The sequence below is a fragment of the Psammomys obesus genome, unplaced genomic scaffold (assembly GCF_907164565.1).
Source record: "Psammomys obesus unplaced genomic scaffold, mPsaObe1.curated_primary_1811, whole genome shotgun sequence".
In the NCBI taxonomy this organism is placed as follows: Eukaryota; Metazoa; Chordata; class Mammalia; order Rodentia; family Muridae; genus Psammomys; species Psammomys obesus.
The window spans coordinates 3,221,444-3,246,138 of record NW_026596095.1 but is presented as its reverse complement, the minus strand read 5'-3'; the positions used below and the strand labels follow the sequence as shown (position 1 = coordinate 3,246,138).

Below are 24,695 nucleotides of genomic sequence, written 5' to 3'. Positions count from 1 at the left end.
TATCCAAAATAGTCAGATTCAATGATATGGAGCTGAGTCCCACTGGCAAATCTGTTTGGATGTTTTTTGTTTGTTTGTTTTGTTTGTTTGTTTGTTTTTGTCAAAGTGGCCAGTTAATAAAATAAGTCTAAATGTTAGGTTGAAAACAATAAGAAAGAGAAGTTTCTTACTGGTGTGTAGTGGTTACATCTTGATCTAGTAAAATTCTTGGCACACATAGTCACTCACCAGCAACTTTGAAACCTAGAACCTCTGCTCGGATGTAGCCTGTGGTAGCTCAGTAACCAACTGGTTTCCCATAGTAAGGGAAACAGGGACTATTTCTGACAGAAACTCAATGGCAGGCTCTTTGACCTCCCCACCCCCCAAGGGAGGAGCAGTCCTGTTAGGCCACAGAGGAGAACTTTGCAGCCCGTCCTGAAGATACCTGATAAAACAGGGTCAGATGAAAGGGAAGGAGGTCCTCCCCAATCAGTGGACTTGGAAAGGGTCAGGGAGGAGATGAGGGAGGGAGGGTAGGATTGGGAGGGAATAAGGGGGCAGGATACAGCTGGGATACAGAGTTGATAAAATGTAACTAATAATAAAAAAATTAAATTTAATTTAAAAAACTCAGAAAAGTTTAATTCCATATTCTTTTTCATAATAAATTAAAATTTGTGTTACTGGGTAACTATTGACAGTTTCTGACCACTCCTATAAATAAGAATAGATTCTACCAATAGCTAGCTGCCAACTGTGTATAGTGACTGGAGCTTCCTGTTTGAAAATTTTAGTTTGAAAGCTTTACTTTGCCATTCCATGTTTCTTCCTTTCTTATTTGATTATTCTTATCTAACAAATTTTGGGAACCCTCCTTACTTTGAAGACACTGAGCTATTCATGTTCCAGGAAATTTTCACTGGTATTTTTCAAATTCAGGTTCAAGAAAGCTGTGGAAAAGTTAGTTAGATCTCCAAACAGAGATATCTGCTTCAAACTTCCTGATACAAAAACTCTGATTCTATTTGGAGATTCTGTAAAGGAGACCTCTTTTCTTGGTTTATATATCAAAAAAAAATTGCATTATTTCTTCAGATCAACGTACCCAGTGTGAGCTGACATTGCAAAATATCAGTCCAAACATGCACTTTACTTCACAAGATTTTATAGCATCATTAGCCACCTCTGATAGACTTTGGGCTAACACAGTAGCCCATATTAATTTGGAATGAAAATAATTTGAACTAGATAGGGAAAGGGCAAGGATTTTGTGTTTGTTTGTTTGTTTTATGATTATGTGAACTGGTCGTCTCCTGAAGTCATTTCACCAAAATCACTATAGACTCCTGCAGAGACAAAACCCATTTTTTCTTGTATGTTTGTCTGGCTGCTGTTTAATGTTACATTTGAATGGTGATACTTTGGATAAAATATGGTTTGTCCACGGTCATGTGATGGCACAGCCACAAAGGGGGAGAAAATTATAAAGCTAAGGGGATAATTAGGAAAGGTCCCTGCAAATAGCAAAACCAAAGCTTTTCTTTTTAGAACATAAGTACCATGTGACCAAATACATAAAAGTGTGAATGGTATGGCATGGGTGAAAAGGATCTTTAGGGGATAAGGAAGCCTGATTTTATATGTGTTGAGGATGCTAAAGAGCTGCATAAACTCCTAAGGAGATTAGAAATTTATCCCCTAGGGCATCTGGTACAAGAAACATCATTTCATGGATAGATAATGCTGTCTTTAACTTCCCTGAGCATTTGTATGAGGCACCACTTCAATAGACAGAATATCTGAAGATGGAGATGTAAATGAATTTTCTTTTCCTATTATTTATTTACTACAATTTATTCACTTTGTATCCCAGCTGTAGCCCCTTCCCTTGTCCTTTTCTAATCCTACCCTCCCTCCCTCTTCTTTTATGTCCTTCCCCAAGTTCATTGATGGGAGAGGTCCTCCTCTCTTTCCATCTGACCTTAGCCTATCAGGTCTCATCAGGACTGGCTGCATTGTCTTCCTCTTGAGTTCACAAATGCAGTTTAAAGTGGAAAATTTTATTTATTATTGTATGTTCATGAATGTTTTGCCTCTATGTGAGTATGTGTATCAGGTGTGTTCCTGGTGTCAATGGGAATCAGACGCGGATTGATTCCTTGGAACTCTAATCAGAGCCATTTGTGAACTGCCTCATGGGAGCTACGAAGTAAATCTTCCTCCCCTCCAGGACTTTCTATCTCCCTCTTCTTCCATAAGGATTCCCGGCACTCTGCCCAAAGTTTACCTCAGTATCTCCTTTGATACCCCAATGAGTAGAGTCTTTCAGAGGTGCTCTGTGGAAGGTTCCTCTCTTGTTCTTTGTCTTCTTCTACTTCCGATGTCTATTCTGTCCCTTCTGAATGGGGAACTGGAGGGGGTAGGAACTCCACAAGGAGAACGACAGAGCCAAAATACCTGGGCCCAGGGGGCCAACAGAGACTGATACTCCCAAGTAAGGACCATGCAAAGAGAGGACCTAGACCTCCTAGTAAGGGGAGCAGGAGCTCTCTCTGACATGAACTCAGTGGCTGGCCCTTTGATCACCTCCCCCTGTGGGGTGCAGCCTCTCCAGGCCACAGAAGAAGAAGATGCAGCCAGCCTCGATGAGATCTGATAAGCTAGGGTCAGATAGAAGGGGAGGAAGTCCTCCCTTATCAGGGGACTAGGGAAAGGGTATAGCGGGACTAGAGGGAGGGTGGCTGGGACTGGAAGGAGACAAGGAAGGGGGCTGCAGCAGGGATACAAAATGAATAAATTGTAATAAATAAATATATAAATAAAATTTAAAAAAGAATTAAACCTTTGTACACTGCCAGAGCAACAAGTATTCTTAACCATGGATACCCAAAAGGAACCTTAAGTTTCTGTGTTAGTGGGGAGAGAGTCTACATGTAGATTTTGGTTCAATCAGAGAATAATTTGAAATGTTTGCCTTTTTCAAATATAGTTTACTTCTTAGAAATTGATTAGAAATCTTATATGAGTTGAAGGGAAACCAGGAAAGAGGGAGGGTGGGACTGAGAGGAGCTGAGGGAGGGGGCTACAGTCAGGGTATATAATGAATAAATTGTAAAATAAAAATAAAAATAAAAGAATTGATTGGAAACTTTTGGAAAGTGTGTAAGCGAACTTTCCCTTTCATTTTTCTCTTTCTTCTGGTGTTTTCCCTTTAGTCTGAGCTATACAAGCATTTGAATCCCAGTTCATGCACAGTCTTTATTGATCTTTTAGAAATACACAGTGCTTGAAAGTTAGAGCTGAGAGAAACCTTGGGGACCTTATAGTTAAGTGGTTTCCATATGTTGTTTTAAACAACAAAGAGCTTCTTGAGAATAAAAGCTTAAAAAGGTATGTAAGAATAAAGTGGCTTTCACTGGAGGTGGGAGGAGTATGTGTGCTTTATTATCTCTGGGAAATTATGTTCACCTATCCTTTCATGACCGATTCCCAAGAATTTCTTACAAACTCAAGCTGAAAAGGATGGCTTTTGAAGACTACCGATAACATCAAATGCCTTTATTTACAGAAGATAAGAAATGTTATCAAAGACATGCCATTAAACTTAATTTTTAAATAAGTATTCTAACTTTTGGAATAGTTTCTTATAGGCTATGAAGGAATGCCCTTCACTGCTGTCACCATTTTAGACTGATTTAGACTGATTGACTGACTAGTGAACATTGTTGTTTTTTTTTTTTTTATTTTTTAATTCACTTTACATTCTTGTTGTAGACCCATTCCTCTTCTCCTCCCAGTTCCACCTTCCCTCCCCACCCCTTTTTTCACAAAAAGGGAGCTTGCTTTTCCACCCAGCACATCTCATCACGTTGCATCAGAACTGAGCATGTCCTCTTCCCCTGTGGCCTAGCAAGGCCGTCACACCAGGGAAAAGTGATCAATAAACTGGCAAGTGAGTCCATGTGTGATTCAGTCCCCACTTCCTTTCCTAGAGGATCCACATGAGACCTAAGCTGCCCATATGCTACATCTTTGTACAGGGTGTAGGTCCAGTTCATACATGGTCCTTGGTTGATGCTTCAGTCTCAGGAAGCCCCTCTGGGCCCTGGCTAGTTGGCTCTGCTGGTCTTGTGAAGTTCCTGTTAACCTCCAGCTTTTTTCTTTCCACCCACTTTTCACAAAACTTTTTATGCATTGCCCAATGTTTAACTGTGAGTCTCAGCATCTGTTCTGGGGCACTGCGGGGTAGCGTCTTCCAGAGGACAGCACTGACAGGCTCCTGTCTACAAGGAGCATCATTCATAGTGGCAGGAGTTGGTATAGTGCTTTTCACTAGATTGGGACATGCTAAAATTTCTTCTAAACTTTCTTCGCAGGGATACCTAAGAATCTTGCCCTTCTTAGTCTCCCTAGCAGTGGATTCATAAGAATGTGTCAACATAACCTGAAATGTTTAGTATTGTAGGGATTAAAAGGTCCCAAACTTGTATGACAATCATGTTGCTTGCTGAGCTAGCTCTCCAGTCCCAGTAACGTGATAATTTTGGCAATATAGAAACTAATAGTATAGGTCTTAGAGGATTACATTTTTTTCAGTGATATGGCCCATGGTAAGTTGTCCATGCTCTGTGGATGGAGTCCTGCACTCATGTGCACAGTGGTAACTCTAATCAGATTCCATAGGTTATAGTAAAAACAGAGAAAATGATATAAAGCTGATGAGGGTGTCAGAAGGGAGTTGGTAGCGAAATTTTAAATATTGATAGTATAGGAATAATAAAAGTGACATTTGTATACTTCTCAAAAATAAGACATTTTGAATGAGTGTTAAGATATGACTAAGAGCTTATTTAGAGGATAAAATGTCCATCTTGAAATGAGATTTGAAGAGAAGAGTGCATCTGTTTTGTTTTTTTTTTCTTTTCCAATGGGTTGGCATATAGTGGCTTATTTGGCTTGCTAGCAATCCATAAATTCATTTTAGAGGCAATTTTAGCCAAAGAGATGAGTAAAACTGACAAAAGACACATCTCCCAGAGGGTTGACTAGATAAGATTTGAGTAGTAGGTGAAGCAAACAAACTTAAAGGTAATTGCTTAGAGTAGTATGACCTAGAGAGGACAAGAGCTCCACAAGGACAAAATATATCAGGGCTTGGGGGCTCTCTATGAGACTGTTTCTCCAACCAAGGACCATATAAGGATATAACCTAGAACTCCTGCTCAGATGTAGCACATGGTAGCTCAGTAACCAAGTGGGTTTCCCTAGTAAGGGGAAGAGGAACTATTTCTGACATGAACTCAACAACTGGATTCTTTACTCACTCCCCGCCCCCCCTCGAGGGAGAAACAGTCTTCCTAGGCCACAGAGGAGGACATGGCAGCCATTCCTGAAGATACCTGATAATCTAGGATCAGATGGAAGGGGAGGAGTATCTCTCCCAACAGTGGACTTGGGAAGGGGCAGGGAGGAGATGACAGAGGGAGGGTGGGATTAGGAGGGAATGAGGGAGGGAGCTACAGCTGGGATACAAAGTAAGTAACCTGTGATTAATATAAAAAAATTAATAAAAAAAGAATAAATATCTAAAATTATCACAGTGACATGACTATATTTTATCTTTCTATAAAATTAAAAATTTTCAATATAAACTTGACATACTAAGGAATAACTTCCAAAGGATTTAATAGATACAGAGAAAGAGAATATATGAATAGTATTTTTCTCTAGTACTCAGCTAAGGCCAAGGAATCACAAGTTCTAGGCTTTTTTTTTTTTTTTCTATTTGGTGGAACTCTATCTCCAAAACTTTGCAGCCAAATGGATGCAGCTAGAAAGATCATCCTGAGTGAGAAAACCTGGAAGCAGAAAGACACATATGGTATATACTCACTTATAAGTGGACATTAGTTATATAATAAAGGATAAACATAGTAAAATCTATAGTCCAAAAGAAGGTAAATAACAAGGAGGACGCTGGGTGGAGGCTGAACCTCATTCAGAAGGGCAAACAAGATAGACATTGGAAGTAGGAGAATACAGGGAACAGGACAGGAGTCTTCCATAGAGGACATAGAGGACCTTTGAAAGACCCTACCCAGCAGGGTAAAGAAGAAGATACTGAGACTTGTAGTCAAACTTTGGATAGATAGCCAGAGCCCTTATAAAAGAAGGGGAAAATAGAAAGACCTGGAGGGGACAGGTGCTCTACAAAGAGACCAACAGTGCCAAGAAACCTGGACCCAGGGGCCCCGGCAAAGACCGATACTCCAACCAAGGACCATGCATGGAAAGGACCTAGACCCCCTGCTCAGATGAAGCCCATAGGCTGCTCAGTTTCCAAATGTTTTCCCTAGTAAGGGGAGCAGGGGATGCCTCTGATGACATCAGTGAACAGCTGTTTGATCACCTCTCCCTGCTAGTGGAGCCTTGCCAGGCACAGAGGAAGATGATGCAGGCAGCCCTGAGGAGACCTGATAGGCTAGAGTCAGATAGAATGGGCAGTGGATGAGACTGGGAGAAGATGGGGGGGGGGCTACAGCCGGGATACAAAATGAATAAATTGTAATTAATAATAATAATAATATTTTACACAAAGAAAAAAGAAAGAAATACTTATTTTTTATTTATATTGGATTTAAAGCTAATAGACATATCCTTTCAAGTCCTTAGGGAGAGAAAGTGCAAACATAACTAGCTTCAATAATCTGTTTTGTTTATATTGTACTGTTAGTTTTTAGTTTATTTTTTAAAATTCATACAGGTACGGTGAACATCAAGCATGTTATTTCTTTTCAAAGCTTTCTGAAAATTCTCTTTTCAATGAAACACTTGTCAATGAAAATAGCTTCTAATCCAAATGTTCAAACTTCATTTTGCTGGTTCTGTTGCTTCGGCAGCTAATTTCAGAAAATGAATTTGTATTTAAATCTGACCAAGCTCGCTGCATCTGTTCAATTCTAGTCAGAGTCTAACCCTGCTGCCAAAAGGCAGCACTGGAATTGCAAGAGGATATTCTCAAATAAATGTAGGACAGGGTGTGTAATAGAAATTCTTGGGTCACCAAATTTGGTGAGAATCTGTCTCATATACTGAATAACAGAAACATAGTTGCACTTAACCCTATTACAACAAAAATCACTGTCTAGTTTTTAAAGGGGAAAAAATTAATCTTGAGCTTTTCTGAAGAAAATAATTCAATGACAATAATACAAGTAGGTTTTTGTTTTTTTTTTTTAATCAGACATGCTTCAAAGCTGAAGAATGACCACAGGTAGTCAGTACTTAATGTACAGATTCTTGATGAATTTGATAAAGGAGATTGAAGCAGGGAACAGTATTTAATGTTCAACTCTATGTGTATGCATATTTTAACCACAAACTTTTCATAGTACTGAGATAGCCTTGAGAACTCCTCATGTCTTTTAAAAAATTGTCTCATGTCTTTTTAAAAATTTTTTTATTCACTTTGTATCCCAGCTGTAGCCCCCTCCCTTATTCCCTATCAATCACACCCTCCTTCCCATACCTCCTCCCATGCCTCTCTCCAAGTCCACTGATAAGGGAGGTCCTCCTCCCCTTCCATCTGACCCTAGCTTATCAGGTCTCATCAGGGCTGGCTGCATTGTCCTCCTCTGTAGCCTGGTAAGGCTGTTCCCCTCTTGGTGGGGGGGTGGTCAAAATGCCCGCTACTGAGTTCATGTCAGAGACAGTCCCTTTTCCCCATACTAGGGAATCCACTTGGACACTGAGCTGCCATGTGCTACATCTGTGCAGGGGTTCTAGGTTATATCCATGAATGGTCCTTGGTTGGAGTATCAGTCTCAGCAAAGACCCCTGTGCCCAGATTTTTTGTTTCTGTTGCTCTCCTTGTAGAGCTCCTGTCCTCATGTCTTTAATTGAAAAGCATTCAATTATAAGGTGTCTATACCTTTCTCAGTTCACATGCCTTCATAATGAAGTGCCCCACTTGCAGTGTTAGGTAGATCACCCCACTATATAGCCTTTCTTATGGTCTATGTATAGAGTGATGGAGAAGTTGACTTTAACACTAAGTATTGCTTTAAAATGTCACAGAAACTCAATTTGTAGGTGTGATAAAGGATATATGATTATACTTCTTTAGCAAGATGCCAGTTTTGATTCTGCTTTTAAAAGTATACTATTTCTGTAAGACTTGGCCTTTTGAAACTCTGCAATGACTATATTTTCCATAATTGCTTTAACTTGAAGGTATATTTTTTAAAAAATTTTCTCTGAAATGTATTCTTATATAACATTTTAAAAACAAACAATAGTTGATCTGAGAGCTAAGAATTAGTGGTACTTTAAAATCAAAAGCTTTTCTCGAAATTAGTACATGTAAAATTAATTCACTAAGAAAAAAATCTGTTTATTTTGATAGTAAGAATTTGTAATTTTATATGGTTATATTTCAGGAGTAATCACTCCATAAAAGTACTACTCAGAAATTTGGCAGAGACTTTCGGACATGAAGACATGGTTGTGATTCTTTTTAATTAAGGGTAAATATCAATAAGAAGTTAATCTTTTCTGAAGTCTTCCTCACCACGAATGTGTCAATTATAAACAAATGAGACTACAATGGAGATAGCAATTTGGCTTCTGGATTTGTGATAAAACATGACTAATCACTCATTTTCTCTGCATAAACTGCATCTGTGATTTTTTTCTCTTTTATTTCTAGACAATGTTAATGTACTAGATTAGCCATTTTCTGAATGTGTAGATATAAATTTAGATACAAGTAATAAGCTTTGTGATTCAAGTTCTATAAATACAAATAACACACCAACACAACCCAGCCACAGACATATTATTTGAATTATATGGAAGTACTTTAATGATCTGATTAATTTAGAAAATACCAGTTACATAGTTGACTTCGGATGAAGGTTTTTAAGTTTAGACTTCTTCACTGCTTAGATTCTATGGATGATTTTAAAATACTCATTATTTTCCTCATAAAATTACTTTATTTGCTGAAGATTAAAAAGGAAACAGTGATTAAGTTCTTATTTATTTCAGGCACAAAACTGAACATAATTTATTCAGAAAATGCTCATAAACTGTAAATGTTTAATGCAAGTCATATTTTTAAGCTCATGTTACCCCACTTCTAGTGACAATATAATCTTAGCTTGCTCTAGCAGCACATACACTATAAATTGGATAGGGTGATGAAACCATACACAGAAAACAACAAGGCTCTGTACAAGATGCACACCTCACAGATAAGCCATGATCATCCATATTATGAATGTGTGTGATTCCACATATCATGTCTTAAGGACAAAAAGTGTTTCTATTAGAGTCTGTATTCCTAAAAATTTATTGGTTTCTGAAAATGATATGATTTTTTTAACCTTATACAAATTGCTGTACAAAGTGTGAACTGCTCGCTTTTGTGACGTATGTATTATGACAAATGAATCTCCTAAATTTTCCAACTATTGTAGACTGAAATTTACGTGAACTTTTGGGAAGAGGCGATACCATTACAAAAAGATGCAGGGTTCCCATTAGATCATGCTTAACTTTCTTTGACAAAAAAAAAAAAAAAAAAAAAAAAAAAAAGAGATACTCATTCAACCTTGAGTTTCAAGATTAAAGTAATCAGTTTCCAATTTTGATGGGATAATATCCGAAAATGACTTTTCACTTGCAGAATTTCAAATGAATTACTCTAAATATCAGTATTTTTATAGAGTGCTGTGTCTGCATTATTACCATATGCTTGTTTTTCAATATGGTATTGTATACGTACGAAACAAAATTTATATATTTTGGAATATATACATACATTTTAAATTTAGAACACACCCCTCTTTGTGTCCACAAAGCTGCCTTAGGAGAGTTCTTTTTAACATAGGAATATGACTCCTAAACTCATTGACATGTTCAGTATTTTTAAATTATGTGTTCTGTGGAATTAGTGACCTAAATGTTTCAAAGTTTTTATTTTTAGTTTCTTTAGTTTTGCACGTACAGTGAGGCAAGGCATCAAGGGATTGCATTCTCATTTCATTTCCTGATTTGGTTATTCATACATTTGAAACCAAAGACAACTCACAGTTCTTTTCATCATTTTCTTTTGTACAAGCCAATATCTCTGCAGGATTCAAAATTTAAATATAGAAAATATCACATAAATGTTCTTTCCTTAACAATCTCCATGTGCTTTATATTATATAAGTATAAGTAATGACATTATTGAAAGTTGTATGTAAAATATGTTAAAATACTAATTTATATAGATATATTTCGATAATGCTTCTAATAATAAAAGAATAAATAAATCAAATCCAGTCTTTATAACACACCTACATATTATACAAAAAAATTATGTGGGATAGTTCTAGGAAACAGGGCATCACTATATTAAATTCAGATACAACGGCTGAATAAACTTGGGATAAAACAAAGATTAGGTATAGGATACCTGTTTTGATATTTTTTTAAGTTTATAGTGCTTATGTGAAGGGGTAAGCCAAGAAGATCTTTCTCAGCCACACTTCAAAAACTGACTTGAATAATCACTGAGATTAAATTTTAGTTCGCTTTATAAAAAATATTACTTTCACAGAATTGAAGGAATACAATTGTACGATGGTGGTTACAATGATAGAAAAATGAATCGCCAAGAAAATGTCAGCAAGAGATTTAGAAATGACTGCACAGCACCGCATCAGAGAATGTGGTAACAGCAACATGATCAGAATTATTTTCCATATAAATAAAATCTTTAAATCTTTTTGTAGAAATAAATGGGGGGGGAGTGCTTTCCTTTTACCTTAATTCCTACGAAAATATTTCTTGATGTAGAGCAAGAGACAGTAAAAAAAAACCTGACAGTTAAAAAGAGACGACATTCATGCATTTAAGCCCACCATTAGTCTGATTCTAATACAAGGCATATCATTAATCTTTTGCAAAACTATGACTCTAGACACTTAAACTCTTTTTAGTACTTTGCATGGCAAGGGCATGATAGACCCTATAAATGTAGGCATTAAGATGTGTTTCCAACACATTAACTTAGACAAACTTTTTGAAACTCCAAATATACAATAAAATTCTTTGCTTTGGAGAAATGATGACAAGTCAATCAAGAAAAAAGAAAAAAAAAACACAAACAGGGGCCTCTAGACGTTACCGTATATGGCAGGGTACATAGAAGAAAGGAAATGACTTTTGCCTATGTGTCATCTTCAGTCTTAATGATGTGGAACAGGGTGACATTGAATAGGACCTGGTGGCCGTTGTTCCAGGCATAAAGAGCTCTATCTCTTGCGTTGTAGTCAAGCATGGATATGTGAAAGTATTGGTTATGAAAGGGTATGTCTGTGTACTCATATGTGGACGATTTTGTGGAATAGGAGTAATACACTTTGGCTCCAGTTAAGTGGGAGTTGGTGACATACAGCGTCCCACAGATCATGAAGGATTCTCCTGCACTTCTCTTGGGATAGCCAGTGCTCCAGCTCTTCATCACCTCCAAGGTATCTTGATTAAGCTGGCTGATAACGATATTGCCTGCGTTCTGGTTGGTTGCATACACAGCCCACAGCCCGATTTCATCAGCCATTAGGTCAATGTCAGAGAATCCACCCCATGTGTAAGGATACACATTGTGAAAACCAGCATACTCCAGGCTTCTCTGGGCTAGCACTCTCCCTAAATCAAAGCTGTACTTGATGATGATATTACTTTGATACTTGTTAAAATAGAGTGAGCCATTGTAGACAACATGGTTGGTTCCTGCCCACTTGAAAGGGAGGTTGTATGTCCTTGATTCAGCTCCACTGACAAAGTCTGCAATGGACTTGTATTCACGAACTATTTTGTTGTTAGTGTAACTATCCATATACCACACCTGAAAATAAGGGTGGGGGGAAAAGAGAGAGAGAAACAAATCAAATGATTAAATTCTGTACTTTTACAAAAATTCCAAAATAATGATAGTAACAGTCAAAGTTTCAAGTTTTGGATGTCAAACATTCTTACTGCTAACCCATTGAAGTGTGATAGCATTTCAGGCCCCTGAGAAGATATTGTATAGAGGGCCTCAAAATGGCTCAGTAGGTAAAGATGCTGTCTACCAATACTGACAAGCTGAGTTATATTCCCAGGAACTGAATAGTAGAAATCAAGAATGACAGTGTCTTCTGACCTCCATTCGTGTGCGAACATGGAATCTTACACAGATATTTTCAAATTTTTAGAAAAGGTTGTTTGTAGGGGAAAACAGCTGAATTTTATTTTTTCTATATTTTCTTTCTATTCTGTGCCTATTTCTCAATAGCCCCAGGACATGTTATTGCAAAGCAATTCTCCTGATGTAACAACATGACCAATGACAACTGTAAGGCTTTAGTGTTAGCCTCTCCCTTGCCCTTAAAGTATTTCTATTTAATTTAACATGCTCAACTTATATTTACTTTGTAGTTGCCACAGAACCTTCTAGCAATAGTTACTCATTGGACTATCCTGTAGGTTTTAGTGAAACCATTGCATTAATTTAGTTACAAGTATAATTTGGATAGGACTATTGAGAATTTTAATTCATTAATAAGTAGAATTATAGTCAATTCTTACTATGTTTAATTACATAATGAAGGTATTGTTAACCTGTAAAAATACCCTCCCTAGTTTCAGTTGTAATTCTTTTACAATTGTCCCTGACAATATATTTGTTTATATAATTAGCTTGTTCACTACTCAGTGCTTAGGGTTTTTTAGTATTCTAAAGATTATATTTCTTATGGAATATTCAGAAATTTTTATGTGCTTGGGATTTACATTTCAAGCACAAAATAAGATGAAATTCAATGGCAATTTGGCTAGACTACACTGAAGAATTTTAAGAGGAACATATTACTAAAATAGACTTGCTCCAGCCTGAGATATATCAGTAGCTAGTTGGAAAAACACCCTGAAATAATACCCTTTACATCAGAACCTAGATCAAGAAAAAAAAAAAAAGAATAGCCTGGGGGAAAATAGTATGAATGAAACTTAAGTATAAGCCAAAGCATTTGTAGAAGCGACATACTCTGTTATTCTTTTCAGATGCTAAAGGGTCCGTCATCCAAGCGCCAAATCGCGTTCCAGATGTCTTGACTGTGATGGGGCCTGTGATTTTCATCAATTTGCCACATGCTGAAATTAGAATAACATAAATGTGTTGGTTGAACACCAGCCAATGAGTCCAATACACAAACTCAGAAGAAAGCAAAGGGAGAGATATAAATCAAAGTGAATCCATAACATAAATGTCACATATTCTGAGTAAATGAATGCCATGTTGGTTGCAATGTATTTAACACCTACCAGGAGCAGTGGCTTGTTATATCAGTGCACTAAATGTAAGTGTAATTAAAAATATTCTTTTTATTAAAAGTATATTCTCTCATACAACACAGCCTAATCATAGTTCTTTCTTCCCCCCACTCTTCTCAGCTACCTCCACCTTCCCTCTTTCTGTTTCCCTTCAGTAAAGGGAAGGCTTCCAAGAGACAGCAACCAAACAACACAAGAAAATAGGACACAATAAGGCAAGGCAAATGTCCTCATATCCAGGCTGAAAAAGTCAATCCAATAGAAGGAAAAAGTCCCAAGATCAGGCAAAAGAGTCAGATACATCACTCTGATTGTTAGGAGTCTTGTATGTTTGATTATCAGCCATCCACATCTTTTCCCTTTTCTTATGTTCTGTACAAGCTAGACAGAACTCTGAAAGCTGATTTTTAGTTTGTTTGATTAATGAAAATGTCCATTTAAATATATCTTAATTTCTGCATCTATTCTTCAGTTGAGTGACATTTGAGCTGTTTCCAGCTTCTGGCTATTAAAAATAAAGCTTCTACAAACATGGTCGAGCAAATGTCCTTCTTTTGTACTTGAGCCTCTTTTGGATAGAAAGAAATGCTCAACCTCATTAGCCATCAGGGAAATGCAAATCAAAACGACCCTGAGATTTCACCTTACATCCATCAGAATGGCCAAGATGAAAAACTCAAGTGACAACACATGCTGGAGAAGTTGTGGAGAAAGGGGAACCCTCCTCCACTGCTGGTGGGAATGTAAACTGGTACAACCACTCTGGAAATCTCTCTGGCGCTTTCTAAGACAATTAGGAATAGTGCTTCCTCAAGACCCAGCTATACCACTGCTAAGTATATACCCAAAATTTGCTCAAGTACACAAAAGGGATACTTGCTCAACCATGTTTATAGCAGCTTTATTTGTAATAGCCAGAACCTGGAAACAACCCAGATGTCCATCAACGGAGGAATGGATACAGAAATTGTGGTATTTTTACACAATGGAATACTACTCAGCAATCAAAAAGGAGGAAATCATGAAATTTGCAGGCAAATGGTGGGATCTAAAAAAGATCATTATGAGTGAAATATCCCAGAAGGAGAAAGACAAACACGGTATATACTCACTTATATAGACCTATAAGATATGACAAACATAATGAAATTTATACACATAAAAAAAGATTATCAAGAGAGCGGACATGGGGTAAGATGATCAATCCTCATTTAGAAAGACAGATGGGATGTGCATTGAACGTATGACAGGAGTCTACTGAGCGCATCTGAAAGACGCTAACTAGCAGTGTTTTCAAAGCAGATACAAAGACTCATGACCAAACCTTCGGCAGAGTACAGGGAATCATATGAAAGAAGGGGAGTTAGTATGATGGGGAAAGGATAGGAGCTCCACAAGACCAAAGATATCTGGGCACAGGGTCTTCTCAGAGACTGTCATTCAACCAAGGACCATGTATGGATATAACCTAGAACCTCTGCTCAGATGTAGCCTGTGGTAGCTCAGTAACCAATTGGTTTCCCATAGTGAGGGGAACAAGGACTATTTCTAACAGGAACTCAATGACTGGCTCTTTGACCTCCCCACCCCCCAAGGGAGTAGCAGTCCTGTTAGGCCACAGAGGAGGGCTTTGCAGCCAGTCCTGAAGATACCTTATAAAACAGGATCGGATGAATGGGGAGGAGGTCCCCCCCATCAGTGGACTTGGAAAGGGGCACGGTGGAGATGAGGGATTGGGAGGGAGTGTGGGAGCGGGACATGGCTGGGATACAGAGTTAATAAAATGTAACTGATAAGAAAAAAATAAAATTAAATTTAAAAAAAGAAATTGTGGTACATCTACACCATGGAATATTACTCAGCAATGAAAAAAAAAAAGGAAATCATGAAATTTGCAGGTAAATGGTGGGAACTGGAAAGGATCATCCTGAGTGAGCTATCCCAGAAGCAGAAAGACACACACGGCATATACTCACTTATATAGACATATAATGTAGGATAAACCTACTAAATATGTACATCTAAAGAAACTAATCAAGAGAGAGGACCCTGACTAAAATGTTCAATCCCCATCCCGAAAGGCAAAGAGGATGGACATCAGAAGAAGAAGAAAACAGGAAACAACCTAGGAACCTGCCACAGAAGGCCTCTGAAAAGCTCTGCCCTGCAGACTATCAATGCAGACGCTGAGACTTAAGGCCAACTGTTGGGCAGAGTGTATGGAATCTTATATAAGAAGTGGGAAGGAAATAACAAGATCTGGAGATAACGGGAACTCCACAAGGAGAGCAACAGAACCAAAAAACTTGAACACAGGGGTCTTTCCAGAGATTCATACTCTAACCAAGTTCCATGCATGGAGATAACCTAGAACCCCTGCACAGATATTGCCCATGGCAGTTTAGTGTCCAAGTGGGTTACATAGTAATGGGAAGAGGGACTGCCTCTGACATAAACTGATTGGCCTGCTCTTTGATCACCTCCCCTGAGGGGGGAGCAGCTTTACCAGGCCACAGAAGATGACAATGCTGCTACTCCTCATGGGATCTGAGAAACTAAGATCAGAAGGAAGGAGAGGGAGACCTCCCCTATCAATGGACTTGGGGAGGGGCATGCGTGAAGAAGGGGGACGGAAGGTGGGATTTAGAAGGGAGAAGGGAGGGGTTTATGGGGGAATACAAAGTGAATAAAGTGTAATTAATAAAAGTTAAAAAAATAAAAATATATGTCTTTATATAACATAACAACAAAAGTTCAATCACAGAGTGCCTGAAAGGTATAGAATTATGAGGGCCCACTATGCAGATAAAAGAGCTTGGTAGAGCAGCCATGAACATGCAAAGAATAAAACCTTAAAATGTCAGATCCGCAGACTCCAAGAGAACATTTAATGAAAGTTTCAAAAACCCAACATATAATGAACAACTTTATTTTCATAAAAATATATGTATATACATACATATATATTTATTATTATTTTATACATATATGAAGTCATTTTGACTGAGAATAGATCTTCAGCATAGCTAAAGTTTCATAAATGCCAGAGCTAAAACCAAAGGGCAAACAACGTATGTAGATTTTAAAATAGCAGAACTTAGAAGTAATTTACCTTACACATTTTTAAAAAACAGTATACCTGTAAATGCTTGTCTTTGGTCTCAACAAAGAAATAACATTCCTTTCCATTCATTCTACTATTTCTCTATTTTTTTTTCTGAGTCTTATTTCATGTTTCTTTATCTTCATTTGCCAGTGTAAAAATGATAAATGTCTAGGTCATTACTGCTGGTGTCTGTATGTTTGGGTGAAAATAAGAAATGCTCAAGGCAAATCATGAACAAAGCAATCTAGCTTGGAGCTTGTTTTGGCTCATATTTCTCTATATATGTTCCTCATAGGAATAATTTGTAATTGGCAGGCTACCAAGCTGCATAGTTAGGAAGATGATAAATGGGACAATATTTTACTCTGTTATTAAAACAGTAACTACACATTCTATAGTCCCCAGTATTTCAGGATACTTGAATTGAAATCATTTTCCATTTCTTTGAAAGAAATTTACATGATGTCATCTTTGTACATTTTATAGATTTCTCTGAATTATTTTATGGATTCCAGAAACCCAGTTTATCAAGACTGAGCTAGTGATTCATGAGACTCCATGCCATCTATCTGTCTGTCTGTCTGTCATCTATCTTGTGTTAAGCCTATTTGGAATAAGGAAGTTCAATTTGTTATAAACACATGAAAATAAATGTGCAAAGTAAGTGTCAATCTGAACTAGAGATATATTTACGTAATTTGAGTGACCTAATTGAGTAGATGATATGACTATATGATATGTGGAAGCGATGTTTAATGATGCCACACAGAAACATTTATAAGTAAATAAATGAGACCATGAAAATTTGCAATATACACAGATTGGAATGAAAGAATCCCCCTCTCCAATTAAACTGCAGAACAATATATGTGGGTTTTTTTTTTTTTCCTGAAAGATGAAAAATGATTCTGGCTTAAAATGACAGAATAATGTTTGCTTTTATCTCCTCTATTTTCTGATTTCAATAAAATTACAGTGGAGAAGTATAGCAATAAAAGTAGGTTTTAAATCCAAAAGACAAGGAAAAGAATACCAAGAGCTACTTGTAGAAAAGTTTCAATGAATTTCTCGAAGGCGGGTGATGAAGAGTGGTCCTGAGAGATCCAGGCTAAGATGTTTCAGTTCGTGTAGAAGAGGCGGTGACTGAAGAAGAAGAGGCGTTACCTTGAAGATGTGAAATACGGGCTCAGAAAAGTGTGGAGAGAGCATTTGGAGTGGTCTAGTGACCTGAAAGCATGGGCACTACTGAAAGCATGTTAAGAGCAATTGATCCCATTTTCATCCTTAGATGTAGGGCTCCAAAAACAGTACAACACATCTTCAAAATTATGTCTTCGGTACCTTGAAAAAAGTAAAGTGGATAATGGAATTTTGGATACTCAGCAAAGGCTCCTACCGCTTAATGATACAGTCGACTTGCCTGTTATTCACAGGGAGAAAATGCCAAGCTCTATGTAAATATTCAATTTGTTTAATTGCTTAAAATTGAGTTAGTGGATAATACAGATAGCTTAAGAATTGCAATAACAGCAATTAGATTAAGACAGTATTGTTATAAAAGAGAATCCAGAGAGTAGACAAGACCCTTTCTCTGTTTAGACACTTTTGTATTGTGCATTTGGATAGTGAGAGAAAAACATTAAAAAATCCATTTGAAAATGAAAAATATGATCACTTTTTATAACAACAGATAGAAGATAAAAAATATTTTCCCTAAGCTGAAAAATGATGGCATTGTAAAAAGGAGGGTGAGATATAAAGTAATTGATTCCAGTGTTTCAATAAAGTTTCTAGAATAGGATGTAACACAAAAAGAGTAGGGGAAATTGTTCAAATTATGTAGAGAAGTGACCGTAACAAAGTTTCTGTGTGATGTGATATAGGATAGTTAAGGACAACGTGAACTGCCTGGATCCTCTTCCTCTGTGGGCTGGCCAGGTCGTCCCACCAGGGCGAAGTGATCAAAGAGCAGGCAACCAAGTTCATGTTAGAGGCTGCCCCTGAAGCTGAAATTTTTGAAGGCACCTAAGCTACTTACAAGTAGGAATTGAGCTTTTTAGCACTATGCTGGACACTGGAATGCAATAAGGCCCTATGCTCCTGTACTGAAGAAGAAAAATCCAAAGAAGATGATGTAGGATCTTTTCTGATGTGCTTATTTGCTGCAGTTTTCTTTTTTCTGGACATGCTTTTTTTTAATTTTTATTTTTTTAATATTAGTTACAGTTTTTTAACTTTGTATCTCTGCTGTATCCTTCTCCCTCTTTCCCTCCCAATCCCACCCTCCCACCCTCATCTCTTCCCTGCTCCTTTCCAAGTCCACTGATATGGGAGAACCTCCTCCCCTTTCATCTGATACTGGTTTATAAGGTGTCTTCAGGACTGGCTGCAAAGTCCTCCTCTGTGGCCTAGCAGGGTTGCTCCTCCCTGGGGGATGTGGGGGGGGGCAGGAGAAGAGTTCAAAGAGCCCACCATTGAGTTCATGTCAGAAACAGTCCCTGTTCCCCTTATTAGGGTACCCACTTGGATACTGAGCTACCAAGGGCTACCTCTGAGCAGAGGCTCTAGGTTGCATCCATACATGGTTCTTGTTTGGAGAAACAGTCTCATAAAAGACCCCTGTGCCCAGATATATTTGGTCCTTGTGGAACTCCTGTCCTCTCCAGATCATGTTACCCCCCCTTTTTTTTTATTCCCTGCACTCTACTTTGGTTATGAGTCTTAATATCTGTTTTGATACACTGCTAGGTAGAGTCTTTCAGAGGCTCTCTGTGGTAGGCTCCTGACCTGTTACTTGTTTGCTCTTACGTCCAATGTCCATCCCATTTGTCTTTCCAAGTGAGGATTGATCATCATACCCCGGGTCCTCTTTCTTGTTTATCTTCTTTAGGTGTATAGATTTCAGTATGTTTATCCTATCTTATCAGTCTATATAAGTGAGTATATACCATGTGTGTCTTTTTCCTTTTGTGATACCTCACTCAGGATGCTCGTTTCTAGGTCCCTCCATTTGCCTGCAAATTTCATGATTTCCTCATTTCAAGAAATCACTGGAAAATATATTTCAGTGTTCAAGTTAGAAACTCAACAGAAGCAGATGTGAGACCAGTAAAACACATACTCTCTCTCTCTTTCTTCATCTGTTTGTCTGTCAGACTCTTTCTCTCTCTCTCTCTCTCTCTCTCTCTCTCTGTCTCTGTGTATATATATATATTAGGGAATCTCTGTGAGCTATCTATCTCTATCATCTATCTATCATCTGCCTATCTAATCTATCTACCCACTTATCTATCTATCTATCTATCTATCTATCTATCTATCTATCTATCCATCTATCCATCTGTAATACACACACATACATATACATGGAAACATCATGTTCCCACCATGCTCCATTTGAAGATTTTTTTTATACCAGTTAAACTATTTTTAAATGCTGAATGTATTCGATTTTCAGATAGATTTAGACTTTAAAAGAAGATACTTCTACTTTACGTGTCTGTGAATTTGCCTGTGTGTCCATGTACACCACATGTGGTGTATCCACAGAAGCCAGAGAAGATACTGGATCCCGGAGAACTGGAGTTAAAGATGGTTGTGAGGAAATATTGGGAGTTGAAAGCTGAGCCTGTGTCCTCTTTAAGAGCAATATGTATCTTTAACTGCTGAGGTAACTCTCCAGCATGATATTGAGGCTTTCTAAGCAATATATGAATATGTGAACAGCATCACTTAATTTTTAATATTTTGAGACTATGTCTCACTATGTAGTTCAGTCTGACCTGAAATTCACTATGTACATTAGGCTAGACTTGAACTCACAGAGATTCCCATGCTTCTTTCTCCCCAGTGCTGGGATTAAGGGTGTGAACCATCCCATCTGGCTTCCTGATACATATTAAAGGAAATTCCATTGTCTGGCTCGGATATTATGGTACTAGATTTAGAGAGGAAAAAAAAAGTATGTCTAATTCCACCACTTAGCTTCCAGGAAAGAATATAAATATGATCGTAATATTATAAATATTCACATTTAACCCACAATTAATCAGCTTATAGTCAAATTGTTTGAATGGTACTCTAACTGCTCTCTGATTATGGAAACACAAAATTTATCTAAAGAGCAGACAAAGATAAAGGTTTTATTGTTAAGACATGCAATTGTGAGAGTAGATAGAGTATAGGAGGGTAACTCTCTATCTTTAAAAAAATAAAATTATTAAATATTTTTGAAATGAAGATGAAAAAAAACTGTGTCTTAAAGATGCAAGTAGTCTGATTTTGATAACTATCTGCCTTGTCATAAAAACATACTATGTAGATCTATTTTTTTAAAAGAAACTCAAGCAGGAGATGTTATATTAATTTTCAGTTAACAAGCAGGGACTCATTAAATAATGTCTATGATTGAGTTTTAAAAGTAGAAAATAAATGTTTTTATTTAGACTTCTAATTTAACCAATCTAATGCCCTAAAATTAAACTTAAATGTGTTAAACTCTGGTGAGAAAAACTAAAACAGACTGTTGTTCTTTATTCCAAGCCCTTTAAAATTTTAAGCATTCTATTTTTGCCATATGTATGTAATATTTACATTGTGATTTAAAATGTTAAAGTAAGTTCAAAAACCTCATAGCCACTAAGTTTGAAAAGTTAAAGAGTGCATTTATACATTGCCTGCTGAAAAATTATTTCCAGGTTTTATGTGCCATGCATAGCTAAGAAATTGATAGAAAAAAGAAAGGGTCACAGACTGAAAAAAATGAAACTCATGAATAGCCTTCATTTTAATATTTTGAATCCTATGAGTCTTAGACTGAAATTGAATGCTTTAAGCTTCCAGCATTTTACAGTTGACTTAGCAAGTTCTGTCTTTACCTCTATAAACTTCAAAAAATGAGAATAATATGAATTATAACATTTATCCATATATTTTCTATAGCAACAAATGTGATAATTTTTTAAAAGTGAAAAATGAGGAGGGAGAGCATACAGAAGGACATGAAGAATATACCAGAAGAGAGGGAAGGATATAAATAATATTAAGATTGTTTCAGCAGCCTTACGGAATCATATTATTGATATTAACTAAATTAGCATAAAATACACACGAGTGTATGTGTGCCCACACACTGATAGCTTGAATAAAGTTATACCACATCTAATGAAAGCCCAGCACCAGGCGTGAGAACCCACATTTTGAGCTGTAGGTCAGGGAGTCCAAGAGCCTCTCAAAACAGTACAGGATATTATTGTTTTCTTGAGCTACCTCTTAGACGTTGAGGGTAAGTTCCTATTACAAAGCTATCATGTAGTTTGACCTCAGTATTAAGAACATAGACCTGAATATGACCAAAAGCCTCTTCCCTGGGACTAGTTTTCATAGCGTCAGAAGTAGTACGCAAAATACCAATGGGAGAGAAGCAATCAATTGTCCCATCTAGCTGATATTTATGAATCACAATGATCAGCATGGTAAGGTGTCCCTAAATGGGCATATCTTGTTGGAAACCAGCAGCTCTCTAATTCAATGCAAACCTTACTCAACAAAAGAAAAATCATGCCTGGTACCATAAACCCAACCAATACCCAAAGCTAACAAGGTTATAGATTTTATTGTAGAACTTGCTAGTGCTGCCTTAGTAGACCAGCTTAATTACTGCTTTCAAAACACCAATCCATATAGGCACAGATAAACACAGCCTTCACTCCTCATCAAGAAAGCTTCTTTTGGCAACATAAGGAGACCACTACAGAAAACTACAACTTGATTCAAATAAAAAAACAAAACAAAACAAAACAAACAACCCACCTGATTATGGAGTACCCAATTCCAGTGGATAATCTATAACAAAATTCCTGCACCTAGGGCTCAGGAAACATCACAAGAATATCATGAACAGATTGTAAGAGCCATATGACCAGGAAGTCACATGTGAGATGGTATTTTCTAAAGAATAAGGAAGCTACATCCATGTTAACATCATTGACATGGCTGTCTAAGCAAGACTTGAACAATGAAAACACCAACAGACATAGAAGAGAAAATCTCATGAATATAATGTATATGTGTGTGTGTGTGTGTGTGTGTGTATGTCTCTCTCTCTCTATATGTGTGTGTATATATATATATATATATATATATATATATATATATATATATATATATACTATAGACAACTAATGGTTGCTGAGAGAGTGAAAATTTGTCTTCCCTAGGATGAATGCCATAATTGGATATGCAATGTCAAATGATCTGTCCTGAAATCACATACATCAACCAACACTAAATAGACTTAGCTGGTTGTATTTTTTCATTTATGATTATATGAATATATATTTATGAATATACGTGTACATATTTAGTAATGATAATCAGAGAAAAAGAAACCATGAAACTGAGAGGAAATAAGCATGGGTAACATTTCCTAGGAGGAAATGGAAAGGGAGAAATGGTGTAATTATATTTAAATCAAAAATTGAAAATTATAAAAAAATTAAAAATTATAAAAAAAGATAAACTGAATAGAGTTATATTTTTAACAAGTTATGACAGCATGGCCCTGCACATGGGTTTTTATAATTGCATTTCTGGTGAGTTCTCACTGTATACTCCTCCTGTATATGTCTTTTTAAAAAATGTTTTATTGATTTTGGGGGTGTGGTCATATGTTGTACCCCAGTCCCATTCATCTCCCTCTCCCCTCAGATCCACTCCTCACTTTTGCAAACTCCACCCAACATGAAACACATGCACATACAAACAATGCTAACAAAAACAAAGCATGAAACACATCTCATTGTGGAAGCTGTATTATGTCACAGCGTGTCTCACAGTATGTTCCTCTCTCCTTACTTCATTGCAGTAAGTCATTGGTTGAGATCTCTGACTTCTGCGACACCATCAATATTAGATACTCACTGAGACTCCTCCCAGTTATCAGTTGTTGCTCTGTGTCATAGAGATCTTACACCTTTGGAACACCGTGACTGGCCCTTTCAAACATTTACCATCCATAAATGATGTAGCTTTGGGTGTGGCCCAATTGAGAGCCCTGGGTCTTAGCCTGGATGGCAGTTGAGCTGATTAGCCAGCCAGCTAATATATATATATTATATATATATATAATATATATATCTTAATTTATATATAATATGTATTATATAAATTAATATATAATATGTATTATATATAAATTAATATTATATAAATTAATATATATTCTATAAATTAATATATATTAATCACAGGTTATTTACTTTGTATCCCAGCCTTACTCCCTTCCTCGTGCCCTCCCAGTCCCACCCTCCCTCCCTTGTCTCCTCCCTGCTCCTTTCCAAGTCTACTCACAGGGGAGGTACTCCTCCCCTTCCATCTGACCCTAGCTTATCAGGTATCTTCAGGACTGGCTGCAATGTCCTCCTCTGTGGCCTAGCAAGGCTGCTCCTCCCTGAGCGGAGGAGGGGTTGTCAAAGAACCAGCCATTGAGTTCATGTCACAAGTAGTTCCTGTTCCCCTTTCTCAAGCTGTATTACAGAGCAATAGTAATAAAAACTGCATGGTATTGGCATAGAAGCAAAAAAGGAGGATCAGTGGAACTGAATAGAAGACCCAGAAAGAAACCCACACACCTATGAATACTTGATTTTTGACAAAGAAGCCAAAACCATTCAATGGAAAAAAGACAGCATCTTCAACAAATGGTGCTGTAGACATCCAACTGGATGTCTACATGCAGAAAAATGAAAATAGATCCATATTTATCACCCTGCACAAAACTAAAGTCCAAGTGAATCAAAGACCTCAACATAAAACCAGATACAGTAAATCAGTTAGAAGAAAAAGTGGAGAAGAGCCTAGAACTCATTGGCACAGGAGACAACTTCCTAAACAGAACACCAACAGCACAGGCTCTAAGAGCAACAATCAATAAATGGGACCTCATGAAACTGAAAAGCCTCTGTAAAGCAAAGGACACTGTCGTCTGAATAAAACGACAGCCTACAGACTAGAATCTAGTCTTATCAGTTTAATAAATGGTTTGTCTGAGAAAAGCTTATTTGCTGTTACATAAAGAAATCAAATTGATTTTGAAAATTTTATTACTCTATGTTTACTTAGTCATTCTGGTTATATTAAAATCATTTTCAACAAGTGTAAATCAATGTTTGTGAACTGTGGCCTCAAACCTATCTATCTATCTATCTATCTATCTATCTATCTATCTATCTATCTATCTATCTAT

At 37.0% G+C, this 24,695-nt stretch overlaps 1 protein-coding gene across 2 annotated transcripts in view; it reads right to left on the bottom strand.

Moving 5' to 3' along the window:
• Positions 1 to 10,316: 10,316 nt before the first annotated feature.
• Olfm3 (olfactomedin 3) overlaps positions 10,317 to 24,695 on the bottom strand; it is a 218,535-nt gene continuing 204,156 nt past the window's right edge. For both annotated transcript variants that reach the window (XM_055628307.1, XM_055628306.1), the window contains 2 exons: positions 13,058 to 13,164; positions 10,317 to 11,878 (listed from right to left, as the gene is read on the bottom strand). In XM_055628307.1, the coding sequence (XP_055484282.1) occupies positions 11,201 to 11,878; positions 13,058 to 13,164 (785 nt within the window). In that variant the 3' untranslated portion in view covers positions 10,317 to 11,200. The remainder of the gene's footprint in view (positions 11,879 to 13,057; positions 13,165 to 24,695) is intronic.